The following is a 26,338-nucleotide window of genomic DNA, read 5'->3' as shown; positions in this document are numbered from 1 at the left end:
CTTCCCTCTGTTGACGAGCTTTATGGTGATACTGATTTCATTTTCCAGCAGGACTTGGTACCTGCCCACACTGCCAAAAATACTAATACCTGGTTTAATGCCCATGGTATCACTGTGCTTGATTGGCCAGCTAACTTGCTTGACCTAAACCACATAGAGAATCTAACAAGAGGAAGATGAGAGACACCAGAGCCAACAATTGCAGATGAGCTGAAAGCCGTTATCAAAGCATCCTGGTCTTCCATAACACCTCAACAGGCTTATCGCCTCCATGCCATGCCACATTGATACAGTAATCCATGCAAAAGTATTGAGTGCATACATGGGCATACCTTTCAGTAGCCCAACATTTCTGTATTTAAAAATAATTTTTTTATTGGTCTAATATTCTAATTTTCCAAGATACTGAATTTTGAGTTTAAATTACCTATAAGCCATAAGCAGCAAAATGAAATGAAATAAACGTCTGAAATATATCACTCTGTGTGTAATGAATCTATAGAAGTTTCACTTTTTGAATTGAATTACTGAAATAAATTAACTTTTCGATGATATTCTAATTTATTGAGATGCACCTGTAATGCTGCGTATTTGCACTGAAGGACTTCTTTGGTTTTTCATCAGTTTATATTAACAACCTGTTGTCACTTCTTAGGGAACTGGGTAACAGTTCAAGAAATCTCAGCCAACCTACTTTATACAACATTGTGTACATTGACTAATGAGTCGCTATTTCCAGTTTTTGTATGGTGTGGTGGATGTGCATGCATAAAACATAACGTGTTTTTTGCCAACATTAAAAGGCAATTTGCAGCAATGCCTAGTTTTCCTAAAATAATTGGAGCAATTTACTAACTCATATTACATTAAGAGCACCTACAGAGAATGAAGCTGCTTTTGTTAACCGTAAGCATTGAAATTCCATTAACACTAGAATTACCAGACTCTACGAAAAAACTCGTAGATCCGGCCCACCTTAAAACCGTTCTCAACTCTCTTTTGTCTTCTAAATGTGCCGATTAACACGAGCAGCTAGCAGCCGGCTATTCCATCCCCCACCGCCACAGAATGTTCACTAAGTTTTCCCAGCTCATGCCTTGTTTCATTATCTGGGAGTGACTGCACTGCTGGAGTTTTAGAATGGAAATAATAGGTCGCTATTTGGAACACATGCAGTTCATGTGTGTTCCGTTTCGATAGTAATCTGTGTAAACACAGTTTTAAAACAGAAACGTTTTTCATATTTTACTAGTAAATGACAAAATGTAGGCATAAACTATATAATGTATGAAGCCTGAAGTCTAAAGATCAAGTAAACACTTTCACAAAAGGTTCAAGGATGAAACAACATCTTCCGTGTCGTAGCGGTATGATTTGCTGACTTGTAATCAAGGGTCCCCGGTTAGATCCCCACTCACTCCTATATTTGCCGTTTTCAGTAGTGAGCGCCTCTTTTTGTTAATATTATACAGTACACACATACATTTGGTCTAAATCACGACCACGATACATACTACCGCCCTCCCCCCCACCCAGGGATCTGACGCTGTTATTTTTTATTTGAAACGGAATAACTGGAGATGTGAGTGGTGTTTTGAAACAATGGAACTGGACATTCTCTTATCTGGAGGATATAAAAGCTGACACACAAACGCTGGCGAATCTGCCTTCTTCGTATCTCACCGTCACTTGATTTTTTTTTATTCAGTTTTATTGAGTGTTCCTGCTCATGCTGAATTAGTGTGCACCTTATGGTGTATGATGTCAAAAAAAAAAACACAGACGTAGGTATATATGATATTTGGAATTATTCGTTTTATGACCTGTATAGTACATTTCGGAAAACTTTGTGGCACGGATGTAACATTATTTATATTATTCATATTCATTCGCATAACATCTTGCGGTTTGTAATCAGTGACTGCGTGTTTTTTTTCCCCAATCTTGCCAGTTCCCACATGTTGCTGTATGCTCTTTCTTTTGTACTCCAGGACATGCAGAGGAAAGCATAGTAAAGAGCAGAAACTTCAGCGCTATATGCAATCATCAGATTCAAATGTTAACAGTTCACACACACGCAAGGATAGTCTTTCCTACATTTACAAAGTGTGTACCTGTTACAATGTACACGCTTCTCTCTATGCTGTGGTTCCTATTACACACCTGAAAGAAAGAGACAATATATGTGAAAACGTCATCGCACTAATGCAATATTATTTGAAAACGAACAGCGTCAGATCGGGTGTGGATTTATGTTGGCGCTATTACTGAAAGAAAAAAAGATCAACATGTGCGTTGATCATGCAGCACTGAATAAGCTCACGCACTGTAACATCAGCACCCCGCCCCCCATCTGAAAACAGCGCAAGTACAGACGCAAACCAAGTGTGATCAAGAGTCACCGGTTCGATCCCCACTCACTCCTATATTTGCCGTTTTCAGTAGTAAGCTGCTCTTTTTGTTAATATTATACAGTACACACATGCACTTGGTTTGCGTCTGTACTTGCGCTGTTACTTAGAGTCAGATCAGGGGGAGGTGGGGGGCTGATGTTACAGCGCGTGAGCTTATTCAGTGCTGCAGTATCAACACACATGTTCATCTTTTTTTTCTTTCAGTAATAGCGCCAACATAAATCCACACCCGATCTGACGCTGTTCGTTTTTAAATAATATTGCATTAGTGCGATGACGTTTTCACATATATTGTCTCTTTCTTTCAGGTGTGTAATAGGAACCACAGTATAGAGAGAAGCGTGTACATTGTAACAAGTACACACGTTGTAAATGTAAGAAAGACTATCCCTTACATGTGTGTGAACTGTTAACATTTGAATCTGATGATTGCATATAGCGCTGAAGTTACTGCTCTGTACTATTCTGTCCCCTGCATGTCCTGGAGTACAAAAGAAACAGCATACAGCAACATGTGGGAACTGGCAAGATCGGGAAAAAAACATGCAGTCACTGATTACAAACCGCAAGATGTTATGCGAATGAATATGAATAATGTTGCATCCGTGCCACCGAAATGTACTATACAGGCCATAAAACGAATAATTCCAAATATCATATATACCTACGTCTGTGTTTGTTTTTTTTTTTGACATCATACACCATAAAGTGCACACTAATTCAGCATGAGCAGGAACAGTCAATAAAACTGAATAAAAAAAAATCAAGTGACGGTGAGATACGAAGAAGGCAGATTCGCCAGCATTTGTGTGTCAGCTTTTATATCCTCCAGATAAGAGAATGTCCAGTTCCATTGTTTCAAAACACCACTCACATCTCCAGTTATTCCGTTTCAATTAAAAAATAACAGCGTCAGATCCCTGGGTGGGGGGGGAGGGCGGTAGTATGTATCGTGGTCGTAATTTAGAGAGAATAAAAGTAAAAAAAAAAAAAAAGGTAACTTTTACAAGTCCTATAAATGCACACCGTGTGTTACAGACGCAAACCAAATGTATGTGTGTACTGTATAATATTAACATAGGAGTGAGTAGGAATCGAACTGGGGACCCTTGATTACAAGTCAGCAAATCTTACCACTACGCCACGGAAGATGTTGTTTCATCCTTGAACCTTTTGTGAAAGTGTTTATTTGATCTTTGGACTTCAGGCTTCATACATTATATAGTTTATGCCTACATTTTGTCATTTACTAGTAAAATATGAAAAACGTTTCTGTTTTAAAACTGTGTTTACACAGATTACTATAGAAACGATACACACATGAACTGCATGTGTTCCAAATAGCGACCTATTATTTCCATTCTAAAACTCCAGCAGTGCAGTCACTCCCAGATAATAAAACAAGGCATGAGCTGGGAAAACTTAGTGAACGTTCTGTGGCGGTGGGGGATGGAATAGCCGGCTGCTCGTGTTAATCGGCACATTTAGAAGACAAGAGAACTGAGAACGGTTTTAAGGTGGGCCGGATCTACGAGTGTTTTCGTAGACTCTGGTAATTCTAGTGTTAAGGCACAAGTCATCTGCAATTTTAACAGTGCCTCACAGTACTTTTGAACACACATGATATTGTGTCGCTTCACTGGAGACAAAGCTCATCAGCTGTGTTTTGTTGCTTAGTGGGACTCTGTGCTTCATGATGTAAAGCCCATCCACCCCCACATTGTTGATCGTGCATCGTTTCCTTTTGCCTCTTGATGGTTCACAGGAGCTCCCCCTACCTACCCCCTATATCGTCAATCATGAGCTTCACAGGGGACTTCCCCCACCACAATTATTCCAATCCCAATCCCAAATAAACCTGTTTTGAATCTGCACATGTTATTCACAACCACTTTTTGGTATCGGCACATTTTCAAGGTCTGATCCAAGTAAAGTTTTATAAAACAAGCCCCTGGTCTAGAACCCCTTGTAGCGTCATGCCTGCGCTCAAAACATTTTGGCTTTTGGAGAATTTCGGATTAGAGATATTTAACCTGTTTAATACTCTATCTGAGCAAGTTATACTGAAGTACATTTTAAATACTTACTACTTCCAGTGTTTTCATTCATTTTCTAAACCTGATTTTTTCTGAAACAGCCTTGCGGGATGCTGGAGCTAATTCACAATGTTTAATGTGCTCACAATAATGTTTAACTTTCAGTAAAATATTCACTAAATCATAGTCTGTTATTACAAACAGTGATTCATTTCAATATAAATAAACAGGTAAACCTAAATTATACCTCATTTAATAAACATGTAAAGAAAAGCCAAGCAAAATGACCCCTTTTATTGGCTAACTAAAAAGATTACAATATGCAAGCTTTCGAGGCAACTCAGGCCCCTTCTTCAGGCAAGATGTAATACATCTTGGTATTACATCTTGCCTGAAGAAGGGGCCTGAGTTGCCTCGAAAGCTTGCATATTGTAATCTTTTTAGTTAGCCATTATGAATGTAGAGAAAAGCCAAGCAAAATGACCCCTTTTATTGGCTAACACGGTACAACACCCTAGTACTACAAATAAACATGTAACAAATTGAATTTAGCAAATTAATTATAGGGTTCTGGTTTGCCCCATCATAAAACAGTTGGTGTTTTGAGTAAATGAATTAACAGGATATCCTTAACCAAAAATTATTTTTTTTAATTTATTTTTTTTTTTTTTTTTGGAACCTTGTTTATTTAAAAAAAAAAAAAAAAAACTACAATATAAATGTACGCCTCAAAAGAAACCACTTTGACATGTGTGATTTGCACAGATCAGCCGCAACATTCAGACTACTGACAGGGGAAGTGAATAACATTGATTATCTCGTTACAGTAGCATCTGTCAAGGGGTGGCATATACAGTGGGTATAGAAAATTCCCTTTTTTTTTTTTTTTGCCTTACAGCCTTAAATGAAAACACACAAACCAATATTTCTTCCAGCTTTACTTACTCAATGCAATCTATAACATCCAAGTGAAACATATCACAGCTACATTTTAGAAGATTTTTAAAAAATAAAAAACAAGAAATACTGAGATTAATAAAGGGACCCCCCCCCCAAAAAAACTCCACCAGGTGTAAGTGCCCACCATTTCCATTGCGGTTACTGGCTTCCTTCCACCTGTGATCAATTGTAATCGATGTGATTAGTGAAGCTGTTCCTGGAGCATTCATTCCCTTGCAACTGACAGCAAACAACTGACTATGGGTGGCAAGCCACTTTCAAAAGATCTTATGGATACAGTTGTTGACAGACATAAGGCAGAAGATTGATGCAAAAAAATCTCAAAGGCTTTATCAATCCCAATGAGCACAGTAAAGTCCTTAATAAAGAAGTGGCAAGTGTTTGGTACTACTAGGACCCTCCCTGGATCCGGCCGTGTCTCCAAACTGGATGGAAGAGCAAGGAGGAAACTGGTAAGAGAGGCTACCAAGAGGCCAATGGCCACTTTGAAGGAGTCACAGGATTTTATGGCAAAGAGTGGTCATTGTGTGCATGTGACAACAATTTCACAAGCGCTTCACAGTTGTGGCTTGTTCAGGAGGGTCGCAAGGAAAAAGCCCCTTCTCAAGAAAGGCCACATTAAGGCTCGTTTGAGCTTTGCCAGAATTCACCTTGAAGATTCCAGTGCCAAGTGGAAAAAGGTCTTCTGGTCGGATGAGACCAAAATCGAACTATTTGGCCTCGATACCAAACGGTACACCTGGCGGAAATCCAATGCAGCTCACCATCCACAGCACACCATACCTACAGTAAATGAGGCAGCATCCAGTTGTGGGGGGTGTTTCTCTGCCGCAGGGCCTGGGGCTCTCGTTAGGGTAGAAGGAAAAATGAATGGGGCAAAATATCATCAAATTCTTGAGGAAAATCTGCTACTCCCTGCCAGAAAGTTGAAGATGGGTAGATGGTTCACCTTTCAGCATGACAACGACCCGAAGCACACAGCAAAATTGGCAACACAGTGGCTGAAGGAGAAAAGAGTGAATGTCCTGGTGAGGCCCAGTCAGAGCCCAGACCTAAATACCATTGAAAATCTGTGGAAAAATTTGAAGATAGCAGTCCACCAACGCTCACCATCCAACTTGAACAGTTCTGTAAAGAAGAGTGGGCAAGTATTGCTCAATCTAGATGTGCAAAGCTGATAGAGAAGTATCCCCACAGACTCAGGGCTGTCATTAAAGCAAAAGGTGGGTCAACAAAATATTGACATTGGGGGGGTGATCCTTTAGTAATCTCAATATGTCTTGTTTTTGATTTTTTTATAATTTTTCTGAACTGTAGCTGTGATATCTTTCACTTGGATGTTATAGGTTGCACTGAGTAAGTAAAGCTGGGAATAAATATTTTGTGTGTGTGTTTTCATTTAAGGCTGTAAAGCAAAAAAAAAAAGGCAATATTTTGAAGGGGGTGATTCTTTTCTATACCCACTGTATTAGGCCACAAGTCATCAGTCAGGTCTTGAAGGTGATGTGTTGGAAGCAGGAAAAATAGGCAAGCATAAGGATGTGATCGACTTTGACAAAGGCCAAATTATAATGGCCAGATGGCTGGGACAGAGCATCTCCAAAATGGCAAGTTATGTGGCGAGCTCTGGTATGCAGTGGTTAGTACTTGTGAAAGAAAATAAGCCACAATATTTTAATTTTAAAAAGAGGTGGTTTATAATAGCATTAATACTGGTCCAAAACTTTACATTAAAGTCCTGAATACTCCGTTAACAGAGCCTGCAGTTTTAAAAATCTCTCCCCACTGCCCCCTCTTGCCATAAATCTTATATTGCTTAGTTCATACCAACAAAAGTTAGGTCATGTCTGGTGACCCTTAGTTAGCAAACATTTATCAGCTTTATTGCTTACAGAGATCATTAATTGTCTTATCAGTAACTGCCTGTCCTTGAAACTGCAAAATACTCCTTCAAAAAACAGAACATAATTACCTTCACATAACTCTGACTGCCTGTGGAAATATTTTATAGATCTGATATACTTAATTAGTGCCTATAAAGGTACAGATTTGGTTACAATTAAAGAAGATAACTAGTAAGAACCAATTTAATATTCATGAAACCCAGTTCATTACTTATTGTTAAGCAACAATATATATTTTCCTAGTGATAGGATTTAATGTTCACAGAGCAGAATACAAACCCTGAATAGACACATACAAATTGAGCATACTGTATATTTTTCCACACACTTAACAAAAGTGGAACAAGGAAGGACAGTAAGTGAACCAGCGACAGGGTTGTGGGTTCCCGAGGCTCACTGATGCTCGTTTGGAGCAAAGGCTAACCATCTGGTCCGATCCCACAGAAGAACTACAGTAGGAAACATTGCTCAAAAACCTAATGATGGCCATGATAGAAAGTTGTCTGACCATAAAGTGCATAGCCTCAGGCCAGTCAGAGTGTCCGTATTGACTGCTGTCCATCGCCGAATGGACCAGTAATGGGCACGTGAGGGTTAGAACTGGGCCATTGAACAATGGAAGAAGGTCTGAAGAACCAACATTTTCTTTTAGATCTTGTTGATAGCTGGGTGTGTGTGCGCATCATTTATCTGGGTAAGAGATGACATCAGGATGCACAATGGGAAGTCGAAGGCAGTGTGATGCTTTTTGCAATGTTCTGCTGGGAAACCTTGTCCTGGCATTCATATGAATGTTATTTTAACATGTCCCACCTGCGTAAACATTTTTGAAAACTACATAAACCCCTTCTTGGCAATTGTATTGACTGATGGCAGTGGCCTGTCTCAGAAGAAATTGTTCGGGAATGATTTGAGAAACATGACTAAAGAGTTCAAGGTGTTGACTTGGCCTCCAGATTCCCAAGACCTCAGTCTGATCGAGCATCTATGTGATGTGCTGGAAAAACAGGTCTGATCAATGGAGTTCTTCACCTCGCAGTTTTAAGGATCTTCTGCTAACATCTTGGTGCCAGATACCACAGGACAACTTCAGAGGTCTTGTGGCATCCATGCCTCGATGGGTCAGAGCCAAATTGACGGCATGAGGGGGACCTATGTAATATCAGGCAGGTGGTTTTAATGTTGCGGCTGATTGGTGTCATTTCAAAATTTTAAAATGCATATTTACATTCTGTAAAAAAAAAAAAAAAGTCTTCATTGTATTTTAATGTATGTTTTTGAAAGAGAGAAAATGAAAATTTAAGTGAATTCTAGCCCTTTGTAACCATTTTGCAGTTATGTCTATTTAATAGAGTTAATAATACGCTTTTTATTAGTTCTAGTAATCTACATTTACTCAGTGGTGTATAATTACCAATTCATTTTTGCCACGTTCTTGGGGTCTGTCTTTTATTTAATAACACTTTCAAATTATGTTTGTTTTTCAAAAAAAAAAATCCAAGTTATTCAGTGCAAATGGGAGTGAGGTATCTCTGTACAACTTACGACTGTTTGGCTTTTCTCTACATTCATAATGGCCACCACGGTACAATACCTTAGTACGACTGGTGACCAGAAATTGTGGAGCTGACTTTGTACCTTTTGTCTTCATACTAAATGTATTAAAATATATATATTTTTTTTTTTTTTTGTTATTTTCGTTAAAATATTGTGGTTCCTTTTTCTTTTTTCTCCCTGCTTTAAGGAAACGATGTAGGACGAAGTTCATATGGTGCCATGCAAGTTAAACAAGTCTTTGACTACGCCTACATTGTGCTTGGGCACGCTGTGTCTCCACTTGCAAGGTCATACCCGAATAAGGATTCTGAAAGGTAGCTGATGATGTGCCTTAATGTTGAATATATATAATTTTTTTTTGTTTGTTTTGTTAATAGTACTTTGCATTTATTGATAAATATTCCCACAATATGTTTATCTTTAGTAAGTTTTTTACGTACCAGATCTGAGATGTTTTGATTCTTTTCCATTTTCTATGAATTCTAAGAATGTTTTTTCACTCTGCTTTCCATTTACTTTGAATGTACAATGACTTGAAGGATTAGCATGGTGTTTTGGAAGGAGATAAATGTATATGTTTTTATTTTTGTAGTAATAACATCCTGTCATTTTCTTTCACTTGCCTCATTGCATGAAGCTGTATTTGCTAGTTTTGTAAGAGAAAAGAACTAATTGAGGCTAATTGGACAGCTGTTCAGATATTAAATTGTTACACTGCTCCAAAGTGGAAATATAATCAAGTTTTATCTTACCCAAAATGACAACACATTTGGAAGTAAATATTTCATTGAAAAAATTTTTACCACTATCTTTTCTGAAGGAGAAACACCAGCTTGCTGCTTTGTTCACAATGACTAGTGAGGCCCGGTTTTTCATATTGTAGCCTGTAGAGGGCATAGCAGAGCCCCAAACCCCAGACAAGACTGGACCAAAGACAGTCACAGGTTCAAAAGACTTGTTTATTTTCAATAAAATACCTTAGTACAGATCTCAGTTCCTCACAAGCACAAGTTCTCTTCTATCCTTCCTTCAACCATCTGCTTTTTCCAAGGTGAGTGTTGTCCTTCCCTTCTCCTGACTCTGACTCTCCCGAGTCATGCCAGTGGCTGCTTTTATGCTGGACCCAGGAGTACTTCTGGTGGAAGACCATTGCATCTAGGAAGCATTTTGGAGGCAGACAGATCTATGATACAACACAGGAGTCCTCTTCTGGCAATTTCCTTGCGCCTTATGAGGAACCCAACAAGACTGCCCTGAAAAACTACAGGTCCCAAGCAGCACTACAGGCATCCAAATTGCAGCCACACCAGAGGCATACCACCATATTATTTAGGAAGAGCATCTGTCATTGGAAGGCCATCTTCCATTGTCCATCCAACATTTTTGCCACCCAATGCCCTACCACCTTCCTCACATTGAGGCAATAGGCAGCGCCCATCCTGGCCTCCTCCAGGATAGCCACTCGACCAAGCACAAGGGCATCATGCATTCTGGATAGGATGCACATCTTTCCGGAATGCATAATGAAATCTATCCCATGGTTTCATACATGCCACCTGGCTGTGAGGGAGAACGCTGAGCTCCTGCCTTATGAAGTACTTCCATTCCTTACAATCATCCTTTTTCATGGGTCCCTTAGAGAAGACATGCCTTTGAGGAGGATTTTGCATGAGGACCTTAAGTTCCATCCACACAAAATGATGGTAAGTGCAGGAACTCACAGAGGGAGACTGGGAGAGCCGTAGAGTTTTGTGAGCAAACATTCTGCAAACTGTTCATCAAGATGCCATCATCATTTCAATGGTTGCATAAATAAGCAAAGTTTTCACTATTGGGCTGAAACCAACCCTCGGGAACTTCATCAGAGACCCCTGCACAGTGAGTGTGTTATAGTTCGGTGTGCCATTGCAGAATTTGGCACTGTGGGCCTTTACATTTTTGAGGAGTGGGGAGCAACGGCTAGAGAACTTTTTGCGGCCCCGACTGGAAGAAATGGATGTGAAGGATGCCTGGTTTCAACAGGATGGAGCAACAGCTCATACGGCGTGGAAATCCCAGCAAGTTTTGCAGGAGATGTTTCCAGGGAAGCCGTTCTTCCTTCCCAGTGACATCGGGGTGCCTTTTATGTTCGCCTGACCTTACTCCATATTATTTCTTCTTGTGGAGCTATCTCAAGTCGAAGGTATACACACACCAACCTCAAAACCTTGAAGCCCTCAAGGAGGCTGTTCACCACAAAATTGCCGATGTTCCCCTTGAAATGGCCGAACGAGTCATGCAGGCATTCAGAAATTGTCTCGAATAGTGTATCACTAATGATGGCCACCACCTTGAAGACCTCATTTTTAAAACATAGTGAAAAAAATCTATTTTGTATACCCTTTCTTGTGTCGTAAAGAAATTTATTTTATCTTGTAGCATTTTTGTAGAATAAACGCTTGAAATGTGGTACTTCTTTTCGGCTCACCCTGTAATTTTCTTTAGCATACTTTGATTGTTTGCATCAGTATTCAAGTCAGTTTTCATTAAGTGGACCCTTTGACAAGTCTACTTACTAGATAATCTCTTGTGCTATTTAAATAGTACCAAAAATATGGTTAAAATGAGAACTTTAAAGCTATTTGCAGCATTAGATGCAGGAGATGCACGATACCTTTATTGTCATTGTACAGTAACATGAAATATTGTTTGGAGCAAGCCTGTAGATGCACTTAGTTTATTATCTACTCATATACTTTTATCTAAGTAAACATTAAACTATGAGAAGCACAGTTACTATTAACAGTTCCAAATACAGAGAGAGTAAAGGTAAATATGTAAGCATACATAAATAGTAAATGAAGTCACAATGAAAATTACAGTCAATGTAGTTCATGAGTTCCACATGGGTCATGTACAAATATGTGATTAAGTACATTGATTGTAAAATTTGGCAGTTTTAAAAGTTGGTTAGTTATTAAAGACTACTGACCAGCTTGATTTGAAAATATTGTATATTTTAGGTGAAAATGTTGCACTTGCATGTAAACCTATTTTATTAGTGTTAATAATAATCTTAACATTTTTTTGTTTTTTTCTTTAGCACTTTAGGTCGAATCATTAAAGTTACACAAGAAGTAATCAATTACAGAGAGTGGATTATAAAGAAATGGGGAGGCAGGAACAGTCCAAGATTAGATATTTGTGGTAAGCCCCTCCATGGACTTCCTGAGAAGACAATGACTTATCTTTAGCCTGTGTTTCTTTAAATGCTATTCTGTATGTTATATTTATAAAGGAAAAAAAAATATTTACAAGCGCTCTTTCCATTGCTTGGTAGACAAGATGCAGTGCCTTCAGAAAGTATTCTTTACCATTTAAACATTTTATTGTGCAGCCTTGTCTGAAAATAATGTACATTAATTTTTTCCTTGTCAAGGAACACTCAGTAACACAGAATGAAAAAGCAAAAGCAAGATTTTAGGAATCTTTATAAATGTATTAAATTAAAAAACTGATATACCCCATTGACACAAGTATTTAGATAATTAAAGTGCTTGGTTCAAGCCCCTTTGGCAGCCATTCCAGCCTGAAATCCTTTTGAGTCTGATTTGACAAGGTTCTCATACCTGGATTACGCCTTTCCTGACATTCTTCTCCACAAAACCTCTCATGTTCTGTCAGTTTGGAGACCTTACTCTCCAGAGACGTTTGATTGGCTTCAAGGGTGTTCCTAGAGTTGTCCCTATGCCACTCCTGTTGTCTTTGGTTTGTGCCTAGTGTCATTGTCCTGTTGGAAGGTGAATCTTTGGCCCAGTCTAAGATCCAGAGTGCTGTGCAGCAGGTTTTCATTAAGGATGGTTCTGTACTTTTCTCCGTTCAGCTTTTCCTGAGCTCTGACTAATTCTTCATATCCATGCTGGGTAAAAACAACCCTATGGCATAATGATGCCACCACCATACTTCCCTGTTGCAACAGTATTACACAGGTTATGAATAGTGCCGGGTGGCGCAGTGGGTAGCGCTGCTGCCTTGCATTTAGGAGACCCGGCTTCGTTTCCCTGCGTGGAGTGTGCATGTTCTCCCCGTGTCTGCGTGGGTTTCCTCCCACAGTCCAAAGCCATGCAGTTAGATGCACTGGCGATCCTAAATTGTCCCGTGTGTGTGTGTGTGTGTGTGTGTGTGTGTGCGCTCGCCCTGCAGTGGGTTGACGCCCTGCACGGGGTTTGTTTCCTGCCTTGTGCCCTGTGTTGGCTGGGATTGACTCCAGCAGACCCCTGTGACCCTGTAGTTCGGATATAGCGGGTTGGATAATGGATGGATGAATAGTGCCTGGTTTCCTCCAGACATGACGCTTAGTATTGAAGCCTTACAGTTCCATCTTGTTTTCATCAGACCAGAGAATCCTTATTTTGTTTATAGTCTGAGAAGTTCTTTAGGTGCCTTTTTTCAAACTTTGAGTGGGTTTGCCCGTCTGCTATAAAATCCCAGATTAGTCCTTCTGGAAGTTTCTCTTTTATCCACCTAGGCTTCCTGATGTACAGCCAGAGTGACCACCAGGTTCTTGGTCACCTCTCTCACCAAGGCCCTTCTTCCTTGATTGATTTGTTTGGTCAAGCAGCCAGCTCCAGAAAGATTTATGGTTGTTTATTCCATTTAATTATTGTGGCCACTGTGCTTGGACAGAATCCTTTCTCTATGTTCTGCAGGCAATTCCTCTCACCTTATGGCTTAGTTTTTGCTCAGATGTTGAACCTTCTATTAACAGGCATGCGGCCTTTGATAAACATGTGCAGTCCATTGAATTGAACACGGGTGAACCCCAAACAATGGTTTAGAAACATCTCAAAGATGACCATTAGAATGAAGTGCACCAGAACCAAGAGTCTGAATACTTGTGTCAGTGTCATATTTCAGTTTATATATATATATATATATATATATATATATATATATATATATATAGTTGAAATAGTTTACTGTCAAATAAATGCAAAGAGTACACGACACGTGTTTCGCCCTCATTCTGGGCTCATCAGGTGTACACACTCCACTGCACTCCCTCTCGGGTATCAAACCTCGGACGTCAGCGTCAGAAGCGATGCCCCCAACGTTGCGCCACGGCGTGTGGTTCGTTTATTTGACAGCATTTAGATCGGGGTAATTACATTCACGGCATTCGTAGTCTGTGTCACAATCTGATTGTATGGGTGGTTACCTACCAGGTAACGCTTGTGGTTGGCCAGCAATCTGCTAACATCCGCCACGGTGCCCTCAGTTTGTGAGGAGCAGATCATTGGCAAAACAATCATCAAATCCTGTTTTCTCTTTCCTGAGGTATTGAGTTTTATTTTGTGAGGGATAAAATGGATTTAACTAATTTTTAGCTTAAGGCTGAAACATAACAAAATGTGTAAAAGTGGTCTGAATACTGTCTGAAGTAAAACCGTATGATGGGTGAACTTCTGACAAGCTGTTTGCATTTCATCTAATGAAAAAAATAATGATGTGTTTATTGGCCCCAAAAGTACCTAAATGTTACCAGTTAAGAAGTAACTTTTTAAATTAATAACACTTAATTAACAAAAAAGTGAAAGCAGGTCGATATACCCAGTAACCAGCTCTGATGGTGTCTTTTTCAATTTCACATCAACATGAAGAGTAAACGAACCTGAGATGTACTCCATTTTTGAATTTTATGGTAGGAAACAGTCCACTAACTTAAAAAGAAAGCAATATAAATTTGTCGTGTCTACTTTGGAGGTTCTATGGATAATGAAAGTGTATTAAATGGGAAATGTGCATTATCTTTAACAACTAATTACAGTATGTAACAGTGGCATTAAAGGTAAATCCGTAATATGCTTGATCAGAGCTATTCTAATTCTGATTCTAATTGTTTGTGTAGATCAAGTTATTAAAACGGATGGGCAAATAGACACCAGCAACCTGAAACTGAATGGCGAGCTGCTGCAGGGCCGTGATACAGTATCACCACAAAGTGTAGATTCTCCCATGTCTCTTTCCAGTCCTCAGCAACATTCCTCTGGCTCTTCTGCATCATCTGTGTCTTCTCTCTCTGGAAGTGATATTGTAAGTTGCAACATATTATTTTATTTATTTATTTTTAATTTCCACACAAATTTGGTTCTAAGCCTTAGTAAGATATGGTTAGTGTGTTGATATCAAACTGTACAATGCAGCCAGTGTGAAAAATATCATGGAAACATGAAGTGGGTTTTTACACAGTAGGAAATGTCAAACTTGTGGGTGATAATCAGTACACAAGGACATAAGTTGGGGAAATGATTGTAGACATTTAATTCATCCAAAAATTTAGCCAATAGGTATTATCCCATTTGGGTACATTTTTAATGTTATCAAGGTAATGCTTTGCAGAGTACAGACGACCCCTGAAATTCGCGGGGGTTATGTTCCTAGAGAACCCGCGAATTATGAAAATCTGCAAATTTTGGATGTGTTCAAAAAAAAAAAAAAATGCCTATTTTTATAGTTTTAAACCCTAAATATGCCCACAAAACACTTTCATTTCATTTCAAACTTAGCTTAATATGTTACCCTAAAAAAAAGATTGGAAAGGTAAACCCGTATACTGCTATGTCTCCCGCAGTGCTAGAATGTAAAATACAGATGTTACCCCTATATGTACTGTAATTCATGCAAGCGCATTTTCACTGGTATAAGTAGGGTAAATACGTAATAATTTAATAAAAATACAGTAAAATGTACGGGTACTGACCAATAATGAATGATATTGATTGAAGATGATGATGAATTAGCTGTGCAGTACGAAGAAGGTATGTAAAGAAGATAATGACTGCACAGAAAAGCAAAGGATTTGCAGCTCCTCGGGTGGCTACTGCGGCATAACGTTTTAATTCTAGGAGCAAATCCAGTAGTTCAACCTTCTTGTGGACTGTCTTAAACTTTTTCTGGCGCTTAGGTTCATTGCCAGAAGCCTTAGAAGGTGCAAGGTGTTTGGGCGGCATCTTAGGGCTTTAAGAAGAGCAAAACGAAAAACACGAGAACGCTCAGCGAAACACTCGAGATAGCTATACACAGTAAACTGTTATGATACAGGAATGCTGGGCTGCATCTGCTGGAGATGCGTCACAGAGCAGCAGCCAATCAGGAGCAAGGAGAAATGAATAGCGCTTTCGGATTGGCTACTTTCACCATCACAAGCCAAGCCGCCTTTTCCTCTACGGTTGCTTTGTGTTCTCTCTACAGTACAGTATTGCCCTGAAAAAAGCCATCAAAAAATTGCGGAGGATATTTGCGGTTTCTGCTAACAATTATTAGATGAATTCTAAGGAAAAATCTGTGAACGACTGAGGCCACAAACTCTGAACTGCGACTTCGTGGGGTCTACTATATTTATGCTGACAAAGCTACTTTTGAAATTAAAAAAATAAAACAGAAAAATGAGGACCTGGCAAATGTGGTATAGCAGGTAGCTGTAGGCCGATTAGCCATAGTCTCAAACATACAGTCTAAGTTTCCAAATTTATAGTTTCATGTGTTGTCCCATTCTGTTCATCTGTATTAGCAGTTTCCATTGTGCATTTGGCTTGATCAGTGAAATAAATCGTGTCACTGCTTCATGTCTCTTTGAAGATGTTTATATTATTTACAGTATAAGTTAATGTCAAGCAGGTCACTAAGGTTAGTAATGACAATTTTTCAGTGAATAATAGCATAATTGTAGAAAAAAATGAATTAATTTATTAATGCAAGACTGAGAATGCTATATCTAGATTGGGTCCTGTATGTTTTTTTTTTTTTTTTAAGGGTGACTTGAATAAGTATTATATTAAAAGTGTTTATTGTGTATAGAATTATTTCAATCTAGCGTTTCTTGGATGATTCTTGTATATAAAATAAGCATAATTGCTGACTGCAGAATATTCAGTGACAAAAATGAAACATGAAAAATTTAAGCATGATGAATTTTGACATTGTGAACAATGGTTAAAAGCTATCAGGAATCTAATATTAATAATTGACTTGTGGCGATAATCTTTTATCTTCATAGATTGAATCCCTACATCCAACCATCTCTTTTTATTTATTTTTTTATTTAAATTTATCAGTTTACTCTGTACAGGACTATAGATTGACTTTACTGAATTTCATTATAGCTTTCTAGCTTTTCTCTTTATGTCACACTCCTACGGCCATGTCATGCCGCCTTCTTCATTGTGCTGCATGCATGTTCCAGGATAATAACATTCTTAAGCGCTTTTCTATTGGGACGTAGGCTCCTTTGTGAAGTTCTCATCAGCAAGTAATGTTGATAGTTGCTCTGTTACTATTCTACGCACACAGCAAACTGGTTAAATAAAACTTGACTGAAGATCCATTTGTCCACAATTAATCTGTTTCAGCTACACTCTGGTGTTATTAACTGGAAATATTTTTTTATTTTAATAAACATGGGAGCTAACTGGAAATTAGTGCGAGCCATGACAGAAGCCTAATAAAATGGACAACTTGTGTAGTTTTGTTTTGGTTTTTTTTTTGTATTGGGAATTGAATATAGTAAGTTATTCCTTTTCAGGTTGGCCGAGGCAACCAAAAATAATTAATCCTCGCTTCACAGAATGTTCCGCTGTCTTAAAAGACTCAACACTGGGAACTATTGCTTGACTTGTGCCTTTTTTTGTTTCACACAGTCTAAAGGCAGTCATCCACCTATGAGGAAATTGAATAATCTTCTTCTTCCTCTTTGTCTTTTTCCACTTCTATGTAGTGTCGATGTGTTTGATCAACCATACATACCATACACACCATTCTCCATACAGCTCGATCCTGCAGCTCCTCGCCAGGCAGACCCTTTTCCTTCAGATATTCTTTTACTTTATCTACCTCCACTTTGGCCTCCCTCATTTTCTCTTCCACTGTACTTCCATTGCCATTGCTCTTGTGCCCACATATTCATCATCTCTCCTCATTGTACTTGTCCACCATATTCAATCTAATTTCCTATACTTTCTTAGATATCTCACCCTTTTTTGTTATACCTCTGATTGTCTCATTTCTTATTCTGTCCTTTTGTAACTGAAATTGAATGATTGTGAATTTATGAATGACTGTCCAGTGCACCCCCAAATAAATTTTGTGTAACTGCAGTAGCATGTAGCATTTCATTTATAGCTCTCCAGTTTTATAGAAGGTCCATGTTATGTTTTTAATATAATAAACTGATTTTAAATGATCATGTCACAGCATATTCTAAAATTATTTTTGAACAGTGCTCACCAAGAGTGTGTTATGATTTTTCAAGATTTGAAAAGTTTCTGCATTGTTTTCACAGCTTTCATTGATGAGAGGAATTATTAAGTATGGTTAAATGAACTGTACTTTTCCCGATGCATATATTGTAATAATTTTGTTTTGGTTGTGCCTGAAATTATATGGTTTTATCCTTATCAGTCAGTTCAGTTTGTCTCAAAATCTTAAGAATTTCAATAATCCAATTCAGTATATATTAAATAAGTAGTTTTTGTTTGTTTTTTTTTGCAGGACTCTGATTCAACTTCTTGTCCAGCCACAAGTATTCATCAGTTTTCAATACAGGCACTAACGCTGACGCCACTACCACCTGCACTGCAAATACCAAATGGCAAGCCAAACCTGAATGGGGCGTTGATTGTGTCATCTAATTCTCAGGTAACTGCATTGTACCAGGAGGGAAAAAAACTACTGTATTTCCTTTAATATCTCTCTACTATAAAATAAAATCTAGGGCGGGAGACGAAGGAGACGAGACATGATCTTCTTGGAAGACACTTTGACGTCCCGCGAGACAAGGCAGTGAGACAAAAGGACAGCTGCTGTACAGGCTTTTAAATGATCGACAAGCAGAACACGCACTCTTGGCAGCAGCATAAAGTCAGTAACTGATCTGTCCGCTTCTCCTTAGCGTGTGTTTAGCTCCCCACCCCATCACAACGCGAGCGGCAGAGACGCAAAGTGGCTGTAGCATAGTGCGTCTGGGGAGGTTGGGGGGTTTGGGGAGGTTGTGTAGGTGCTTGTGGTTTAGCGAACGAGACGTGATCATCTCGGAGATGATTTTTTAAGTTAATTTTTCTCTGAGCATTCCTTTGTTTCCTTGAAAGTTTTGAGATTAAAATAGAAGTGTCTGAAATAAAATTAGTTTGTGATACATCCGCTGCTTGTTCATTCTACCGAAGTTGTTATATAAGATGAGCAGAAAAAGTAAATTTGAGCTTTGTCTACATGACTTGTAGCAAAAGTTCAGAAAAGTTTTAATTTGAATTAGCTGTCACCCTAGGAAGTGTAAATAATCTCCTTAAAAACTGGATGTTCAGAGTTTAAAAAAGCAACATGTGTGAATTTCCAGCAAAGTTCTCTCACATGTGTGACAATGAAAGAAAAAGCAGCAGTCAAAATTTTCTTTTTAATGGACCTATTTTGAATTTCATCTCATAGCATCCGCTCAGAATGCAAAATTCAAAGTTGTGCACTCTGTTCCAGTCGGGGCTCGGACTAGTCTAATATTAAGCACTTCTGAAGGCAAGACAGTAGAGAAGTGCTAAGTGCATAACAACCTTTGGTTTATAAATCACCTGGCATTGATTTATGTAACATTTTATGTTTAAATTTATTTACTTTAAAATGGTTTACTTGAAGTTTTAAATTGCAAACAGTCAAACTTTTTATTTGCAGAGATGTAAAACAAAAGTATCTGAGGTGAAATATTGTTTAACTTTGGAGTATGTAAGTGCATGCCAAAATACAAGTTAAGAACAAAATCTGGCTCTATTAACAGTATAAGTAATTCTGTATTTGCATCCTTGTTTTAATATTTCTATTATTTGTTCTAGACACGAATACCTCTTCCTGGCACACTTGCTATTACGTCTTTGCCTGGCAGGCAGGTTTGTATCGATGGGACGCACCCCTTGAATGCTGTTCATCATATAACTTCCCCTGCTGCTCCCCCTGCCTCACCTAGTCCTTTGCCAAGTCCTCATCTTCATCACAAGGTATGCTAATGAGCAAAACAAGTTTCAAATGGCATATTAAATATAATTTATTTTTCAGGTATTGTTCAGTGTTTTAAGTTTTCTTTTTTGTTCATCTTGTTAATCTACAGAGAGAATGCCACAATGTTATTGTCCTTCATTTTAATTAAGAATCTTAAGATTTGCATTGGGTGTGACGAGGATGGATAGGATTAGAAACGAGTACATGAGAGGGTCAGCTCAAATTGGACGATTGGGAGACAAAGTCAGAGAGGCGATATTGCGTTGGTTTGGACATTGGAAGAGGAGAGATGCTGGGTATATTGAGAGAAGGATGGTAAGGAAAAAGCTGCCAGGGAAGAGGAGAAGAGGAAGGCCTAAGAGAAGGTTTATGGATGTGGTGAGACAGGATATGCAGGTGATGGGTGTAACAGAGCAAGATGACAAGGACAGGAAGAGATGGAGAAAGGCTGGCGTCCTTCAACATCTGCAATAAGATGCTGCAGATGTTCTATCAGACGGTTGTGGCGAGCGCCCTCATCTACACGGTGGTGTGCTGGGGAGGCAGCATAAATTTTAGGGACACCTCACGCCTGGACAAACTGGTGAGAAAGGCAGGCTCTATTGTAGGCATGGAGCTGGACAGTTTGACATTTGTGGCAGAGCGATGGGCACTCAGCAGGCTCCTGTCAATCATGGAGAATCCACTGCATCCACTAAACAGTATCATCTCCAGACAGAGGAGCAGCTTCAGCAGCTGACAGACTGCTGTCACCGTCCTGCTCCACTGACAGACTGAGGAGATCATTCCTCCCCCACACTATGCGACTCTTCAATTCCACCCGGGGGGGGTAAACGTTACAATTATACAAAGTTATTGTCTGTCTGTATACCTGCATTGTTATCACTCTTTAATATTTTCTTTATCAGTATGCTGCTGCTGGAGTATGTGAATTTCCCCTTGGGATTAATTATCTATCTATCTATCTATCTATCTATCTATCTATCTATCTATCTATCTATCTATCTATCTATCTATCTATCTATCATATAGTGCCTTTCATATCTATCTATCTCTATCTATCATATAGTGCCTTTCATATCTATCTATCTCTATCATATAGTGCCTTTCATATCTATCTATCTCTATCTATCATATAGTGCCTTTCATATCTATCTATCTATCTATCTATCTATCTATCTATCTATCTATCTATCTATCTATCTATCTAGCCAGCCTTCTCATTTCATCCATAATTGCTAACATGGTACAACACTCTACTACTTCAAAATTATTAAACGCCCCTCGTATTTCAGGAGGGGGGCATATTTCTGTTCAGGCATATCGGTATATTATTCAGGTAAATTATTATTATGTAAAACAATGATTTGGATTTTAAATAACTTTACAGTAAAATATAAATGTTCAAAAAGTAAGGATTTATTTTTATTTTATTTCCATACAGGTGCACAGTGGGCCAAAATATTCAGTAAAATCCTTTCACAGCCCGGGAACTGTTCATAACAATATGATGGGGAGTATAAAGCAACCTGTTAACAATAGGGGCCACCATCAATATAACCGGAGCACATGGCGAAGAAGGAAGCACCCGAGAGAGAACTTGCCTGTCAGCCTTAGTCGATGAGAAACCTGTTTCCTTACTCTGAAGGTGGATTTTCATTCATCATTTTAAATAATTTGTCAGACATGGGAGCAAGACCAGCATTTGCAATTTTATCCTTTTTTTTTTTTTCTTTTTTTTTTTTTTTCCTCTCCTCTGTTATTCTGTCTCCACCCCTCTCTCTGTCTGCATGCTTCCTGTACGGTGGCCAAGAACCCATCTTGCAGATAATACTGTTTGGCGCTGAATATCTATGGAGATGTTATTTGGATGTGAACGTTTCTGGGGTTCATATTTTTTTTTTTTTTTTTTTTTTTTGTTCTTTTTGGTTGGAAGTTGGGAGGTGAGTGTGGGGTTGCTGTGTGGGGGGGAAGGGGTGGGGCCGGGGTGGATTTTACCATGATTCTACATCCAGTGCTGGACACCACACTAAGGTGACAACCTGCCAGAGCTTGAAGAAGCTAACTGCCGTTTTATTTTAAACACTAGTGTCAAAGACATGGCATGTTTAACGAAAAGACTTCTGCTCTTTTTTTGTCTCTCATGGACACAAATCTTCATGGAAAAACGCTGCCTCCTTTTTCATACTCATTGTGAACTTTTTACTGTGTACATATGAAACAAATTGTTTATCATTTGTGCAATAACTGTTTTCAGAAGAAAAAAGGTTTTATTTAATTTTGTTGTTTTGATATGTCACGTGTCTAAGTTATATTGAGATGTAGGGTTTTTCTTTCCCTTCAAGTTTACAAATCCTTTCGTGGGTTGCATTCTTTGCAGGTTTGCCTTTTTAACTGAAGTTGAGGGTTAAACGATGTCAACCGTGCGACAGGGACTCCCCTTTTAATGATTTTTATGCAGAGTCATAATGAGCTTTCCTGGGAATATAACTGTTAGGTTGTTACATTTAGCATGGTTTTATTTCACTAGATGGCGATGTTGTACTGTTTTTACATAGGAAAAAAATAATTTTTACCATTTCTTTTAATCATTTTTTTCTATTTTGAACATGTCCAGTTTTCATCAGTGTGGGAGATGAGAAATGAAATGCGCATGTTAGCCGCTTTCACTTTTCTTGTTTTTTTTGGGGGGGACACATGCAAAGTTGCATATTTCAGAGCATACAGGTATGTTGTGGTCTAAACGTTGCTGCTTTCATGCCTTTCTCACTGAAGCTGCCGGGGCAGTTTTATTGTTCCCACAATATCTTGTGTTTTTTTTTTTTTTTTTTTTTTTTTTTTTGTTTTTTGTTTTTTCTTTCTTAAAAATCTGTTATCGTCAGCCTCATTATTAAATATTGTTTCTCTTAAATTAGGCGGAGACAACAACAACTGACGCTTAATTCCCAGAAAATGCATTGTCTGGAATGAAACCAGCACAGGTTTGGGGAGGGAGGGGGAGTCACGAGAAAGTTCGGTGGACGAGGAAGAAGACGACGACGATGGTGATTAAATGTCAAGTAACCTGTATTTATGCAAAGGGGCCAAATATAAGCTTTTGCTTTACTGGCACCCAGTTAACCGAATGTAGAGAAAGGAATTATTTTGATTCCGTTCTGGAATCTGTATAGCAGTATGCATTCGTTCTGTTAAGAGCAACACAAATAAATCTTACTAAGTACTTTGGTTGCTGTATTCCTCACCCGAAGTATTTTTTACAGTATTGCATCGTGGTGCTGCAAGTGTGCGACTCACTAACTGCATTGCTAGCACTTAAAAGTTACTGATGCATACAGGTATACTATGCAAGTGTTTGTTTTGATTTTAGACGTTTTTTTTTTGTTTTTTCTTTCTCTTGACAACCACGTTTTCATCTGTTAGAAAGAGAGGAGTCATAATAACACTTCCTAGAATTCCTAACAAGGTGGTTTGTCTGAAGGGATAAGTTATTATTACATGATACCTGTATTACGTGTAAGTCAAATAACTGTTTGAGCCTGAGCTGCAGTGAACACTACCAGGTAAAATATATTTCAACAGTGGTTGAAACCAAAAACGAGCAACATCAGCTGCCACATGACCCGTTTCAGATTCCGTTTGAGTCCATTATTGCTTTTCCTTTTCCTTCTTCTGTATGTCCATTGTACTCTGTGAAGAGTTGATTTCTCTTACTGAAATCACGTGCCGAATGCATGTAAGTCGTAGTTTATTTGTTTAAATGTAGATGAACACCGGAATATTTAACCAAGCAGGACTCTCGTTAAAACAACATCACACTCTTTATGCAGAATATGTCACACCGGCGCTTGCTGCTGCTGCCACTCTCTTTAAATGTGGTGGTCACATTACAGTTGGCCATTTTTAAAAACTACTTTTTTTTTTGGGTCATGTCAAACCCGTCACACTCATTCAGCTACCACTGAGATTGTATCTTAACTGGTGTAAAACAGAAGTATCATGTATCATTGGGTTTTTTTTTCTGTTTTGGATTATTTTCAAACATATTTTTATGTAAAGTTTTTTCTATTTTATTTTTAATAAACTTCTTAAAACAAGTTTAGTTTGATTTTGATGAATGTGGTCACAGAACATTTCTGACTCGATTCAGAATCTGTTGGGACGGAGTGGTGGCTCTGAGGCTAGGGATCTGCACTGGCAATCGGAAGGTTTCCGGTTCGAATCCCGTAAATGCCAAAAGAGACTCTGCTCTGTTGGGCCCTTGAGCAAGGCCCTTAACCTGCATTTGCTGAGCACTTTGAGTAGTGAGAAAAGCGCTATATAAAGACAAAGAATTATTATTATTATTATTACTATAACCTTTTTATTCTTTTGTATGATTTCCTTATCTTTAAACAGAAAACCTCAAAGAACATACACAGTGCCGTGGAGAAGAGGTGTGCACATCAGTTACATCGTCCTTGTCTTCTAACTTGAAAAAACGGAGTCACCCATTACATATTGGCAGGAGAAAGTAGGGTGAAATGACACCTTTTATTGGCTAACTGAATACTATTACAAATGCAAGCTTTCGAGGCAACAAGGAAACTGAAACATACTCGAGCTTATATTGGGACAGCAAAGTGATTTTTTTCTTTCATCTTAACCTTTTTGTTCAAATGTTAGCAAAATTAATAAACCTTAGATCAATCACAGGTGTCGAACTCCGCTCCTCGAGGTCCGCAGTGGCTGCATGTTTTCATTCTAATCATCTTCATTAGTGAGCCGTTTTTACTGCTAATTAACCTCTTTTGCTTTAGTTTTAATTAACTTGACTCGGGCCTCTTAATTGTTTCTTTTTCCTTAATTAGTAGCCAAACAATAATGAGACATCAAACAAGACAGAAAAAACAGAAAAATCAACAGATTTGGAAATGTCTGCTGTGGCAGAATGAGAGCAACAACAAGCCATGGAATTAAATAACGGGCTTAATTAACAGCAAGAATCAGCTTCTCATTAAGAGACTGGTTGGAGTTTGAAATCCCAGTTTGGCTGGTCATCTGTTGGCTCGTTTCACGTCTCATTTCTGTTTGGCTGCCATTTAATGAAGAAATAAATCAATTCAGAGGACTGAATCCTTAAAAACAGGGCTATTGAAATGAAGGGAAAAGGAGTTAATTAGCAGTAAAAACTACTCACTGATTAGGAAAAGGGGTTAGAATGAAAACCTGTAGCCACTGCTGAGTTCGACACCCCTGCCTTAGATGAATTAACCCTGAACTAAGAGAACAATGAACTAATAAAATGTCGAGATAAGATAACCATCACTAGAGAAAGTCCTGTAATGTTTTTTTTGAAGTGCATTGTCTGTAAGATTGGCCTCTGATGAAGTCAACTGGTCAATCAGTCTGTTAGTCCACATATCTGGTCCTAAAACTCTTGTCTCTATTCAGATCATTTTGTAGGGTATTGAATTTAAGCATAAGTTTGTATTCCCATTCTCTCTGCTCCTGTTGGGTCTACTTTACCACCTGAGGCCACTGGTCCGCCATGCCCTCGACCCTCTGCAGTTGGTATACCAGGAGAAGATGGGAGCGGAGGATGCCATCATCTACATGCTACACCGATCCCTCTCCCACTTGGACAGAGGCAGTGGTGCTGTAAGAATTATGTTTCTGGACTTCTCTAGTGCCTTCAACACCATCCAACCTCTGCTCCTTAGGGACAAGCTGACAGAGATGGGAGTAGATTCATACCTGGTGGCATGGATCGTGGACTATCTTACAGACAGACCTCAGTATGTGCGTCTCAGGAACTGCAGGTCTGACATAGTGGTCAGCAACACAGGAGTGCCGCAGGGGACTGTACTTCCTCCGGTCCTGTTCAGCCTATATACATCGGACTTCCAATACAACTCGGAGTCCTGCCACATGCAAAAGTTCGCTGACGACACTGCTATCGTGGGCTGCATCAGGAGTGGGCAGAAGGAGGAGTATAGGAACCTAATCAAGGACTTTGTTGAATGGTGCCACTCAAACCACCTACAACTGAACACCAGCAAAACCAAAAAGCTGGTGGTGGATTTTAGGAGACCCAGACCCCTCCTGGACCCCATGATCATCAGAGGTGACTGTGTGCAGAGGGTGCAGACCTATAAATACCTGGGAGTGCAGCTGGATGATAAACTGGACTGGACTGCCAATACTGATGCTCTGTGCAAGAGAGGACAGAACCGACTATACTTCCTTAGAAGACTGGCGTCCTTCAACATCTGTAGTAAGATGCTGCAGATGTTCTATCAGACGGTTGTGGCGAGCGCCCTCTTCTATGTGCTGGTGTGCTGGGGAGGCAGCATAAAGAAGGAGGACGCCTCACACCTGGACAAACTGGTGAGGAAGGCAGGCTCTATTGTAGGCATGGAGCTGGACAGTCTGACATCTGTGGCAGAGCAACTGGTGCTGAGCAGGCTGCTGTCAA

General features: G+C 39.0%; 1 protein-coding gene across 1 annotated transcript in view; it reads left to right on the top strand.

The window, feature by feature from the left end:
- The window catches only part of tent4a (terminal nucleotidyltransferase 4A), an 88,059-nt gene extending 64,081 nt beyond the window's left edge, over positions 1 to 23,978 (top strand). The window contains exons 8-13 of the mRNA XM_028817968.2: positions 9,059 to 9,185; positions 11,954 to 12,057; positions 14,759 to 14,943; positions 18,397 to 18,543; positions 19,722 to 19,883; positions 21,329 to 23,978. Coding sequence (XP_028673801.1) covers positions 9,059 to 9,185; positions 11,954 to 12,057; positions 14,759 to 14,943; positions 18,397 to 18,543; positions 19,722 to 19,883; positions 21,329 to 21,508 — 905 coding nt within the window. The 3' untranslated portion in view covers positions 21,509 to 23,978. The remainder of the gene's footprint in view (positions 1 to 9,058; positions 9,186 to 11,953; positions 12,058 to 14,758; positions 14,944 to 18,396; positions 18,544 to 19,721; positions 19,884 to 21,328) is intronic.
- The last annotated feature ends 2,360 nt before the right edge of the window (positions 23,979 to 26,338 follow it).

This window comes from Erpetoichthys calabaricus, chromosome 13, assembly GCF_900747795.2.
Source record: "Erpetoichthys calabaricus chromosome 13, fErpCal1.3, whole genome shotgun sequence".
In the NCBI taxonomy this organism is placed as follows: Eukaryota; Metazoa; Chordata; class Cladistia; order Polypteriformes; family Polypteridae; genus Erpetoichthys; species Erpetoichthys calabaricus.
Note: the sequence above shows the minus strand (reverse complement) of the source record. Positions and strands in the feature narration are given on the sequence as shown.